Source organism: Canis lupus, chromosome 10 (assembly GCF_003254725.2).
Source record: "Canis lupus dingo isolate Sandy chromosome 10, ASM325472v2, whole genome shotgun sequence".
NCBI lineage: Eukaryota > Metazoa > Chordata > Mammalia > Carnivora > Canidae > Canis > Canis lupus.
In genome coordinates, this window is record NC_064252.1 from 27,638,089 (window position 1) to 27,650,775 (window position 12,687).

General features: G+C 58.5%; 1 protein-coding gene and 1 long non-coding RNA gene across 8 annotated transcripts in view; one reads left to right on the forward strand and one right to left on the reverse strand.

Annotated features, from left to right (window-relative positions):
• Positions 1 to 12,687, reverse strand: part of LOC112668319 (TRIO and F-actin binding protein) — a 53,969-nt gene that overhangs the window by 17,370 nt on the left and 23,912 nt on the right. For 3 of the 6 annotated variants that reach the window (XM_035696440.2, XM_049115314.1, XM_035696442.2), the window contains exons 8-10: positions 12,011 to 12,088; positions 9,509 to 9,646; positions 473 to 529 (exon numbers count right to left, since the gene is read on the reverse strand). In XM_035696440.2, coding sequence (XP_035552333.2) covers positions 473 to 529; positions 9,509 to 9,646; positions 12,011 to 12,088 — 273 coding nt within the window. Of the gene's footprint in view, positions 1 to 472; positions 530 to 5,498; positions 5,700 to 9,508; positions 9,647 to 12,010; positions 12,089 to 12,687 lie in introns of those variants that run through there. The other 3 variants (XM_025460520.3, XM_025460529.3, XM_035696441.2) reach the window with 2 other exon arrangements.
• LOC112668343 (uncharacterized) lies at positions 525 to 6,948 on the forward strand. Of its 2 annotated transcripts, XR_003141660.3 has the most exons (3): positions 525 to 2,129; positions 3,288 to 3,385; positions 6,744 to 6,948. It is a non-coding gene; the product is annotated as an uncharacterized LOC112668343 (long non-coding RNA). The 2 variants fall into 2 exon arrangements; XR_007413471.1 differs by lacking the exons at positions 525 to 2,129; positions 3,288 to 3,385 and adding an exon at positions 5,976 to 6,193.

The window sequence follows — 12,687 nt, forward strand, 5'->3', positions numbered from 1 at the left end:
CCTGTGCTCTGAGGCCCACTTCTGGGGGGAGGGAGAGGTGCCTACATGGCTGAGTCTTTGAGAATCTGTAACGTCTCAGGCCAGTTGATCTCTCTGAGCCCTTCCACCCCACACCCTCAGAACCAGCCAGGGTTGTCAAAGGTGAGAGGGCCAAGGGACTCTTGGCGACAGGAGCAAATGGGGTACAGGGAGTGAGGGGCTAGGAGGCCTCTACTCCTGCTGCCCTGTACATCTGCAGACTGTCCCAGCAGCCTCTGCCTTCCCATCTCCATAGCCCAAGGCCCTCTCCAACTGCACAAAAAATACCCGCCCTCAGGGTGCCCACTCAGGCCCCTCCACCCATAGGCCAGGCTCTCTAGAAGCCTAGACAAGACATGGAAGCAGCTGAGCCTGCTGGGCTGCCCCCAGAGACCTGCTGGAGGCACTGAAACTGCCTAGGCCGACCCCTCCCTTCTCATTGCAGCCCTCCTACCTCTCCAGGCTCGTCCAAGATCGACATCCATCCCTTCTTGAAGTTGAGCAGATCGGGCTGTGGGAAGATGAGGAGGCAGATAATTTAGGCCCGGTGGAGAACCAACCAGGGCTGGGGAGGAGGGAGTGTTGCATCCATTCTTCCCCTGAGTCCTGTGAGACTGAGGTCCTGGGAAACCAGGAGGGGGGCACTGAAGGCCCAGGTAACCCCCAAATCCAGGCAGGTTCCCCGGCCACGGAGGCAGCCTTGGCCCCTTTCCCCAACAACCTGAGAGCCAAGAGCAATGGTAGGCAGGATGACTGGCACATCCCCATCAATATCAGGCTCCCCTTCCCACCAGCCTACCTCCTCACTGAAGAGTAGGAGTGAGGGCCCAGAAGAACCCTGCCTATCAAGACCCCGAGAGCTCTAAGAACAGTCTGGACCGGCAGGGCTGAGCAAACTGTCCAGTTCCTCTCACTGACAAGACCAGGAGACCCACCAGGAGAATATCTTAATGCCCCGCTCATCCCCCGCTCACTGATCTTCCTGTGTTCTGACAAGCTCTGCCCTTTTTGTGTCTCCTGCAGACCCTGAAAGATGGAGCCAGGCCCAGGCCAGCGTCAGGGATTCTCTGGTCCCCTCCAGATCTCTGGGAGGGCCAGGAAGATGGCACCTCAGTGTCAGCAAGCCCTACCTGCTGGGTGCTGCCCAGTGGGGCATGGCTCAGAGGTCTGGGGGCTCCCAGCTGCAGCATGGCCCACAGAGGCCTGTGAGCTAGATACCCCCACCTGGGCCTAGATGAAGCAGCAGCTCAGCCAGGCATTTTCTCCGGCCGTGCCCATCCGGTGGGCTCCAACCACCACACCCTCCCAGCCCACTGACAAGACTTCTCTCTTGTCTAAGTCCTGCTCCCTTCAGTAGTGTCAGCTTCTGCCCACTGGCAGGGAGGAGAGTGGGGCGGGCCAGGCTATGGGCAGAGGAGGCAGCCACCTGTTGCCATGGCTCTGAGCCCACCTATCAGCACCGGCATCACAACCTCACCAGGCCAAGGTGTCTGGTTGCGTGGAAGGAGCCTGCAGCATGGCCCAGTGGGGTAGGCAGCAGAGACAGCAGCTGGAAATCGGAGCCACCTGACCTGGCCACCTCCCCTGACCCACCTGCCGCCCGTTCTCCTCTTCCTCAGGTAGAGGAAGTGGCTTAAGAGGGGCTTGGGCCAGCAGCCCCACCCTTGCGGGGCAGCCCCTCCTGCATACCTGTCTGAGGGAGAGGACAGGGCTCCATTCAGAGCTGGGAAACCCCGGGGCTGTGTTTGCCCCGTGTCTCTCCATTCTCCCCTACCCTGCTCTCCACAAGTGCCAGAGGCTGCTTAGGGTGGTCTCAAGCTAAGACCAAAGACTGGCAGCTACACTCAGAGCCACCAAATCACCAGGGTGACCTCCATTCAGACCGGAACCTCCAGTGAGGAACCTAGAGCCCCGGAACCCCCCCAGGGCCTGGCGCGCTGTGACTAGGCCTCGACAAAAACCTGCTGAATAAATATTACCCTCAGTTTACCTTCCTGGTCTAAATTCCCGCGCTCTGGGGGCAGTCGTCACCCCCCACTCCCCCGGCCTGGAGAAGCCAGGCTACCTGGGATGGCCCGCAGAGCTGGCATCAGGGGAAAGCTCCTGGGAAGGTACGAGCAGATGACCCAGAGCCCATCAGACTGGGCCGGGGCCGGGAGATCAGTGATCAGCCATAGGCTTCCAGGGGTGAGCAAGGGCTCCCTGGCTAGAATGGCAAGCAGGGACCCCCAAAGGCTGCCTGGGAAGCAGAGGGTGGGGAGGGGGCAGTGTGGGAGGGTGCATCACATCCCCTCCCTAAGCCCTGGCTGCCTAATGTGGCAAATGATGGGGGGACGGTCCTGCTCTCCACCAAGCTTTGTGAGAGGACTGAATGAGCTCCACACGGAGAAGCTCAGTGACCTTCTGGAAGCTGGTACAAACACACCACACACCATGTCGGGTGCTAGATGGCCCAGACACCTTGCGGGGAGGAGGCTGCCAATGGGAGATTTCAAATTCGCTGGCAGGGAAGGTCCTACGGTACCCTGGGAACCCTGTCAAAAGGTCTGGAGCCTAAACCTCCATGCTGTTCCTTCCCACATGGCCTCTTCGGGCCCAGGCACCCTTCCTCCATGTGAGGAAGCTCACATTCCCTGAGGAAGCTCCCACAACCTGCCCTCTCCTCCCTTTGGTCATGGCCACAGGTCAGCACTGCCTCCCACCTGCCTGGACCACTGACACGGCCGCCCCTAAGCACACTCTTGGCAGGCGGACCCCCTCATAAAGGCCTAGTGTCACAAGTCTGCTTCAAACCTCCAGGGATGGCTCCAAGTGGCTTCTAAACAAGGTCCGGCTGCCTGATGGCACAAAAGCCTCAGCTCACCCTTCCAGCCTGGCCTCCCTCTTGAGCAGAGAACTCCATTTTTATATCACCACATATGCTCTCTGATCCTCAACATATCAGGACCCCCGACCTTCCACATGGGCCCATGTCTTCTGCTTAAATACCAGTCTTCCTCCTCCTTCGTGGACCAGGCAAATCCCTACTCATGCCCTAAGGCCCAGTTTAATTGCCACCTCCGAGGCCCCTTTCCCAGTACACAGCACACACCATGCCAGCTGCTCTCCCACAGCCTCTGCTGCATTTGTGATTATCTTAAAGCCATTCACTTATCCCTCACAGGATAGAGGAGAAGCAACTTGGAGTTAGAGACATGCGCTGACCCCCTCCAGGACCAGGGGCTAAGAGAATGTGTGCTGAAAAACAATTTTTTTTTTTTTTTTTAAAGCACCAGCCACTGCTTTAGGCCAGGAAATCAGCTGCAAACAGGAGATGTGGCCCCTGCCCTGGTGGAACTCAGGAAACAGACAATAAACAAGTGGACAGGTATATAATTTGATGCCAGGCAGTGGCTGGGGAAGGAGGCTCCAAGGGCAGGGCTGTGTGGGGCCAAGGCAAAAGGAGGTGAGGCAGATTGGGACTCCAGGCCCGGCTTCCTGAAGCCTTCAGGCATTTACCTGTTCATGGCAACTTTACCACTTGCTCCCTGTAGATCTCTGAGCTCAGGGCTGGAGGCCAGGAGAGGGGAAAAGGATGTGGAAAAGGTACAGGAGGGACAGAAGGCTAGGGCAGGCTCAGGAATGAAGCAACCACGATGAACACAGCAAACATTGTCAGTGGTGACCATGAGCCTCTGCTCTGCTCCAAAACTTTTCTTGGCTCCCCAGTGCCCCTGACCAAAGCCCAAACTGCTTCTCCTGGCCTGCGAGGCCTTCCTTTCCAGGTCCCTTTTGTATGTTCTCAGCTTTCCCCAAACATGACCAGGATGTGTTTGTCTACAGTGTTCCCTCCCCAGTCCATTTCCACCTGACAAAGTCTGACAATCAATCACGGGAGGGTGTCTTCCTTTGGAAGCCCCCATCACCACCACAGGGATATGCTGTCCCTCCTCCAAGTGCTCCCACAGGCTGCCCGGAGCAGCCTCACCCCTGTTCACCACGGGCTTCCTCAAGAGAGGCAACAGTGTACATTTCTTATTTAGCCCCGGAGAGAAAACTCGGACAGATCTGGATCCAAATGCTGGCTCAGCCCTGGGGCCATGTTACTTCCTCTCTACACCTCAGTGTTCTCATCGGTTGGATGGGAAGCTATAATCATCCTTAAAGGATCAACTCTGCTAACGTGAAAGCACCCAGTTCGAGATCTGGCAGGCACCCAGTAGGCAATGCAACCACCCTCCCCCTGGGCTTGGGGGCCTGGGGGTGGGTGGCCAGGACACTGACTCAGCTCCTCCCCCCACATCCCTCTCCGCTCCCTGACCAAAGGGAGGCTGCTGACGACAGGAAGAGCCAGCAGGGAGGTGGCAGGATGTGCGGAGGCCGAGGAAGTCCAAGCAGCGGCCCGGTCATCACACTCACGGGGGCAGGGGCCCTTAGGGCCAACCAGGGGCAGCCCAGCTCACTTCTTGTCAGGGTCTCCACTAGCTGAGGGAAGGGACGTGCGCATGCGCAAACCCTCCCCGCTCAACTCCATCACCCCCCCGCCCCTGCCCCCAGGCTGTCAGAGCCTCCCCAAGGCAGTCGCCAGAAACCAAAAGCAGCCCCGCCCCTCCTTTCCAGAACATCACGGTCAAGGGGCCAGACTGACCTGAAAAGAAGCTACTCCTTCCTCTACGCTCAGGGCAACCCCGGGCCACTCACCCCCGTCCCTCCCCAAGCCTCAGTTTATCCAGCCGTGAAATGGGAATAATGGTGACCTCAGCCGTGAGGCCCGATACGATCATTGAGGCACAGGTACCGACGTGACTTGGGGAGTGTCCACCCCCACAGCACGACAACGCCCTGCCCCTCTGTGCCCCACCTCACTCGTGGGCTTGCCCCCGCCGAGCCCCAGCGCCGCCGCCAAGTGGCAAGCCCGGCGGAGCAGGGCATCGCGCCGCTCCAGAAGTCCCAGCGCGGGCTCCCGGACAGGGCGGGGCGGGGCGGGGCGGCCCCTCACCCCCCGGCCTCGGGCCGGCGCCCACGCGGGGAGGCAGCCGTCCCAGCGCTGGGTCTGCGCGCCCCTTCCGAGCCGGGACGGCGTCGCTGCGGCCCAGGCGCGACCCCACGCCGCGGCCGGGCCCGTCCTCGCTCCCGCACTGCCCGCAGCCCCGGGAGTCTGGCAGCGTCGGGTCAGGTCTTCCCCGGGGGGTGAGGGCAGGTAGGAGGCGGCCGCCCGAAGTGTCCGCGACCCGTCCCGCAAAGGTGGCGGCGGAGCGGAGGGCTGCCGGGGCCCGCAGCCCGCTTTCCTCGGGGTCGCCCTGGCCCCCCGCCCGGGAAGCCGAGGGGAGGCTGCGGCCAGCGGAGGCAGGCCGGCCGGGGGCGCCGGGCTCGCCGCGTCTTCCGGCCGAGACCTCCTCCGCGCCCGCCTCCGCCTCCGCCTCCGCCTCCGCCTCCGGGAGGCGAGGGTGCCCCGGCGGGAGCGGCCGGGCGGAGGGGCGGCCCGGCGGAGGGGCACTCACCGTCATGGCGGCGCCCCGGGGCGGCGGGAGCAGGACGCAGGAAGGTGGAAGGGGCTCTCGGGCCGGGCCCAGCAGCGCGGGAACCCCGCCGCCACCGCCGCCGCCGCCGCCGCCGCCGCCCCGCTCGGCCGCCCGCCGCCGCTCCGGCCCTGCCCTTCCCCGGCGCTGCCCCGGCCCCTTCCATCCGCCCATAAAACTTTTTTTTTTTTTTCAAACTTCCTGGGAGGACCCGGGAGGGCCAATGGGCGGCGGGGAAGCCCGGACAAACAGCGGCGGGGGCGCGGGCGGACCAATGGGAGCGCGGGCCGGGCCGGGGGGCGGGGCCTGCCGCGCCGGGACGGGCGCGAGGGCGGCGGGGCGGCGGGGCGGCGGGGCGGCGGGGGGGCGGGCGGATGGGGCGAAGGGAGCCGCGTGGGGCCGCGGCCGCCGGCGCTGGCAGGAAGGCGGGGCCCGGCGTGCAGGGGACTCGGCCGGCCGCGGCGCGGGGCTGCACAGCGGGGGCGGCGCCCGGTCGCCCTGCCTAGGGCTCCTGCGAGCCGCCGGACGGAGCCGGGGTCCTGCCTCCGCTCCACGGGGCCGTGGGCGACTCGCCGAGCCCCGCTCTTACCTGTGCAACCTGACTTCGGCCTCGCCACAGACCTGACCGGGAGGTGTCCCTGTCCCCATGTTACTGATGAGAAAACAGGCTCAGAGAGGTGAGCCGACTTGCCCAAAGTCACACAGCAAGAAGGGGCGGGGATTCCTAGCGGGGAATGCAAGCGCACGGTGAGCTCAGGGAAGGTAGGGCGTTCCCCAGGCGGCCCCTCCTCACAAGCGGGTCTTTCTGGGCCTAAGAACCCCTTTTTGGGTTCTTGGGGGTGGGCGTACACCTGATTCCCACATTCTCAGCACTTGGCAGTTTGTAAGAGGCCTCTTGCCTGCGGGAGCTCCTCTGAGCCTTGCAGCACAGAAGGGACCTTGATGGAATTTGTTGAAAATGTGGTGGAAGCTTGTGCGGCATTGTGGTTCAAACCCTGTTAACTTTAAGCACAGCGCTTAACCTCTCTGGGCCTCACCCTCTGTAAAAGGGGATCCTTCCTGCTCTTATCTCACGGTGTTCCTGTAAGGATTCAGTGTTAAGTGCCGTCGCTAGGGGAGGTGGGGCAGAGGAGCTGGGAATAACTGCCACTCCAATTTTCTGTCATCTCAGTTTGGGGTTCAAATATTATTGCGGTCATATCCATAATGACTCCCCCCATTTCACAGACAAAGAAACAGAGTCCCAGGGACCTGAAGTTCTTTCCCGCGTTTCCCACTGGACCGCCTCTTCTCCACCCTGAGGAATGAGGCCAAGAACAAGCCTATCTTCCTTTAGACACTGGCCTTCCTGCCTTCGTGTGCCCTACGCCTGTACCTCACTCAGGCATTTGGTCCTTGATAGAGTGAGTGAATAAACAGAAGACCCCACCTACCACCAGTGCCCTGGCCCAGTGGCCCCTGACAGCACCAGCCTCCTTGCTGCTTTCCTGGCCTCTGGGACTCGGCTTGTAATACCCTTAACCCAGCGATCAGATCACTCTCCTGCTCAAAGTTCAACACCTCCCCCGTGCTAATAGATCAGCTCTGCATTCTTGTTCCAGGCTGTCAGCGTCCATCATAATCTGACCCCTGCCTGTTGTCCTCCATCACCACACACACACACACACACACACACACACACACACATTTTACGTGCTAGGGATACATCACACTGAGCAACTGGGAATTCCCAGATTAAGCCAGGTCCTTTATACCTGAAATGGGACTACACTTGTGGTTCTCTGAAACACTCCATTTCCTGTCCTTTGTGCCCCAACACACACACACACACACACACACACACACACACTCCCTTCTGTCCCCCACCCCTTCCTCCCCTCTCTGCAAATGTTTGTTTTGCCTGGAAAATTTCACCTGGCCCTCCAGGTCTCTCAGTCCAAAAGGAGCCAAAGTGCCCCCAGGAGAATCTCCTCGCGCAGGGCTCCCTGCATCGGACATTCAGCCACTAAAGTGATGACCACACTGTGTTCTCATCAGTTACATGTCAGTGGCCTCACCAAATTGAGTTTCCTGTGGGCTGAGCCTGTATCTTGGAGGCCAGCCCAGGGCCCCAGTGCATAGTAGGTCTTCAGTAAACATCGGTCTAGGGAAGGCATGCACAAATGGAGGGATGGGTCCCTTACCACAGCTTGTCCCTAGTAGGACGGAGCTAGTACAGACCTAGGAATCCAGGGCCACCAAACTCCGGGGTTATCCATGTCAAACTGCTACCCTATTGAGGAGAACACCATGAGGCTGAGAAGGGGTGACGATGGCCCAAAGCCATGCACATTGGTGACAGACAGGACTCAAGCCTAGGGTTCCTGACTCTTGACCTTGGACCAGTTTCACTCTCCAACACAAGAGATGTTTGAAGCTGCTCTAAGTAACTGTCTGGGAGGCCCCGCTGGCAGTTCCATTCCCAGCTCCTGAGTTTCCTCTTTCCCAGATGAGAGAGGAAACGGCTGCCAACTCAGCCTCCATGGCCACATTTGTCTAATGGGGAAAAATCTGTGGAGATTCTCTGCAAGCAGGGCTTGGAGCTCAGGATGCAAAGAGGTGGGAGGGCTCCGCAGTCAGCCCGAGCAGGATTCAAATCTCAGTTCTGCCCCTGGTGTGACCTAGAACAAGTGGCTTTTCTCCTCCCCGGGTTTCACTTTCTCATCTGTAAAATGGACAATACACACTGTACTTAGTATGCCTGGTGCTGAGGGTTAAATGCGCTCAGGCATGTCACTCACTGAACATGGAGCTGAGCAAAAGGAGGTGCCCATTGGTTCTCATCACCAGCACCATTATCCCAGAGTCCTTCCCCCTGTTTCTGTGCCCTTCTCTCTGCCAGTGACTTACCTGCTCCCTCCTGCCAGACCTGCCGCACGTTGGCAACCTTTACTTAGTGTGATAAGGTAATTCCCGCCCAGGGTTTGAAGGTACCACCCTGCCCAGATAACCTTGTTTGTCTGATCACCCTAGTGCCTTAACCCCCAAAAGCAGCAGAGAGGAAATCATAAGGTATCAGGGAAAGTTAGTGTTTAGATCTCCCCCCACCCCCCGGCCCACCCTTGCACCTCTGTGCATCCTGAGCAACCTGCTCTCTGCAGCCCTGAGAGTCACTATAGACTTTTCCCCATTACACAGATGTGGCCCTTGAGGCTTGGTGGGGCGGGGGGGGGGGTGGGGGGTGGAGAGGCTAGCTGCAACCATTCTCTCGTCTGGGAACCAGGAAAATCACAAGAGGCTAGCTCCTCTAAACCCCATCTGTGCAACTTGAACAAGTCAGCTCACCTCTCTGAGCCTCGGTCTTCTCATCCACAAAATGGGTTGTACTGTCCCTAATGTGCCCAGCCTAGTGCTGGACCCAGGCCCAAAGAGAGTGCAAGAGTCAGCCTGTCACTAAGAGAAGGGACCCTACGAGCCAGCCAGTGGCCCCTGGAGAGGCCAGGGGCCTTGCCTCTGTTGTGAAGGGGGCAGGAGGGAGAGAGTCATAGCTGCCTCCCTTCTCTGCCCTTGAGGAAACCCTGAACCAGAGGCCTGAGTGTTTACAGCCCTCACTGGGCAGGGGGTAGGTTACGTAATGCCAGATGTTTGTGAAACTGGCTCAGGCCCAGGTCTGAGACACACTTTGCAATCCCAGAGCCCCCCTCAGGCCATCTCGCTCTCCCTTCCCCCAACCTGGCTCCCCTTGGCTTTTTGGGAGCCATGTAGATTATTCAGTCTCCCCCCCACCCCAAAAAGTGAAAACAGCCCCAGCCCTGTCCTGGGGGTGGGAAATCCCAGCCACTTGCAGAGACACGGGGCCCTGAGGACCCTGCCTTTATCTCTCCTTTCTTGTATGGGAGCCCCAAATCCCCCTCCCAGCCTCCACTCTCCATCCTTTGACTGACACCAACATCCTTCCTCCCCTCCCCCTCTCTCCCACCCTTATCCCTCCCACCCTGCTGGAGCCAGCCTACCCTTTGCCACCTGAGGACCCCCAGAGACAGCAGGAACGGATTGAACAGCGTGGGACGGTCCCCGGGCATCCGCCATGAGGTCACCAGTCGGCCCTTGAGTGGGCTCCCAGCCTTGCCCTCCGCTGGCCTCTTGTCTGCCTGTCAAACAGGGTCCAGTGTTGGCCCCCACGTCCCTTTGGTGGGATGGGAGGGGGGGCTGACTACAGTCTCCCCTGCCTATTCTGTAATGCCCACCTCAGAGGCCCAGGGTTCCTACCTTTCTTGTCTCACAGAGCTGCCAAGAAAAGAGCTTGTTAACTCATTCACACTACGGGGTGTTTGGCTGATAGGGCTCTTGGGGCTCAGCACCTTTGGAGACGTGCACCATCCTAAAGTCAAACCGCCAGTGGCCAGGAGGAGGGCCATGCAGGCCCCAGAGGTGTGTTCAGCCTGCATAGGGTTTTCAGATAATGTGCATTAGGTCCCAATGTTAGAGAATCAAGAGATTAGGGGCAGCCCAGGTGGCTCAGCAGTTTAGCGCCACCTTTGGCCCAGGTCGTGGTCCTGGAGACCTGGGATCGAGTCCCATGTCCGGCACCCTGCAATGGAGCCTGCTTCTCCCTCTGCCTATATATCTACCTCTGTGTGTGTGTCTCTCATGAATAAATAAATGAAATTTAAAAAGAAAAAAGAATCAAGAGATTAACATATAACTGCCTATTTCCAGTTTCTCATGAAATACCTAAAGATGTGGAAACTCTGAGTCCATCTTCCCCATGGCAACAACCCGTCTGGCACCAAGGGGTCACATAAGTGCCCCCACCTGCCTTGCTCTCTCCCCTTAATGAAAGGAATGAATCACAGACTTCTGCGGTCACCCCTGGCAGAGCCCCCATATGCACCCCCTTTGCAGTCATCTTTGTTTGGGAGACAGGCCCCAGCAAAGCAGAGACATTTACCCAAAGTGCCATAAGCAGCTTACAGCCAGAGAGATAGGACAGAGTTGCAGGGGTCCCCACTCTTCAGAATCCAGAGAGCATCTGGCAGTGGAATGGAAAGCGTCAAAGTATGGGTCCGGCAAGGCTTTGGGGGAAGGACTGCTCCCCACCCAGCCTCCACCTTCCCCAGCACAGCCCTGGCCACCGGACCAGGAGCCCCATGTGCTCCAATTTACTTCTGGCCCACACCCAGGCATACAGAAGGTTCTAAGTATATGTGAATGAATGAATGAATGAATAAATGAATGAATGAATGAACGGACAAGCAAACGAGGCAGTCATCAGCTCTGTCCAATCCAGGTTGCCTGGAAATGGATTGAGAGGTTTCGTGTTGGTGGGGATTAGAGGGGGACCCCCTATACTGCTCTTGCTTTTTGGTTCACAAAACTCTGGCCCCAGGAAGTATGAAGAAATAACCCAGAAAGAGGAAGAGCAAAGTTGCCAGAGCCCGTGTGAGAGCTGGAAGTGCCTTTAGTGACCGGTCGGTCCTCTGTCCCCTCCCATTTCACAGACAGGAAGACAGGTCACCGAGCAGTGAGAGTCCTGCTGCCATTGTGGGAGGCTACGCACGGGGAATCAGGACAGGGCCAGGAAGCCACGCCCAGGCCGCAGAGGGACCAGGGTCCAGAGCCCCAGGTCCTAGCTGGAGGTCAGCGGCTGCCTGGCGGTGTGATCTGGGATGACTCCCTTCCTCATGTGCACAGTGCCAGTCTGGGCAGAACCCACCCCTGGACCACCTCCGATTAGCAGGAGGGCCAGCCCGGGGGTTCCAGGCAGCCAGACAGATGCCCCCCCCACAACTTGACTTCTCAGGCGGCAGCACCGAAATAGCAGAACAAGAGCAGGACGAGGAAAGCACAGCCCCAAGCAGCCGGTCTCCTTCTCCCTGCCTCCCGCTGCCCGGGCTGTCAGCTCTGACCTCACCTCTCTGGAGGCCGAGGGTGATGAGAACAGTCTGTTTGGCAGGTTGTGGGGAGGGGCGGGGCCGGCAATGTGCTCCAGCTGCAGCCGGGCCTCCCAGCAGCCTCACTGGGTCCCACCCCGCACCCCTCCCGTACACATCTCTCCCGCCCAGGACCCTGGAGACCATCCAGGCTCAGCTGACGGCAGCACCTCCTCGGCAGTTCTCTGGCTCCAGCTCCTGGAATCTCTACCCCTTCTCCCTGCCTGGCCAGCCCTCCAGAACCAGAAGGACCTTGCCTCCAGACACCATCAGGGTCAAACTGCCATTTACCCAGAAAAGGGGAGTGAATTTTCAGGGCATCCTAACAAGTTAAAAGCAGAGCCCTGGGCTTTGGACCCAAGGATCATTTACCTACCCAGGTCCCCAAGCCAGAGGTGGCTCTGCTGCCCAGCTCCTCTGGAGGCCCTCCTCTCAAGGCCCTACCATGCACATAGATGGCCCCATGGCAGAGCCAACCCTGGTCTGGACGACCCTAGAGCTCATCAGAGGACCTCAGCCCACATCCAACCTGATTTCCCTTCCCTTCACCGCCCTATGTGCCCACACCCATGACCCAACTACCGAGTCTGCCTGCTTCTGGTCGGTCAGTGAGTCTTGGCCTTTGCTTGGTTCTGACTCCTCAGGCTCCTCTGATTGTAACTGGAGATAAGAAAGAACAGAGCTTAGCCCTTGGGTTATTCCCCAGGTTCCATTCATGTTTCCACCTTCTTAACCATCCGTTCATCATCCATCCATCCAACATCCATTTAGCATCCAACATCAAAAGATCCAAGTATTATCCATCCAACCACCCAATATCTGCCCTACATTATCCACTCACTAACCTACCCAATATCCATTATCTCACACATACATCCATTCTCTATTCATCATCTATCCATCCATCCAACATCCATGTAGCCTTTCTCAGTCCATCCAACATCCATTCATCCATCATCCATCTACTCATCCTTCCAATATTCTTTCACCACCCATCATTCATAGTCCACATTTATCCTTCCACACACTAACGATCCATCCATATTCTACTCATATTCATCCATCCATCAGTTCATCACCCCATCTGGCATCTAAGCAACATCGTCTATCTAACATCCATCATCTGTTCCACCATCACCCATCTGACTTTCCACCCAACTTTTTATCATTTATCATATTTATCTATTTATCTGTCCATCACCCACTAACACATCCAATGTCCATTATGCACCCGTCATCTACCCACTGACCCACCCATC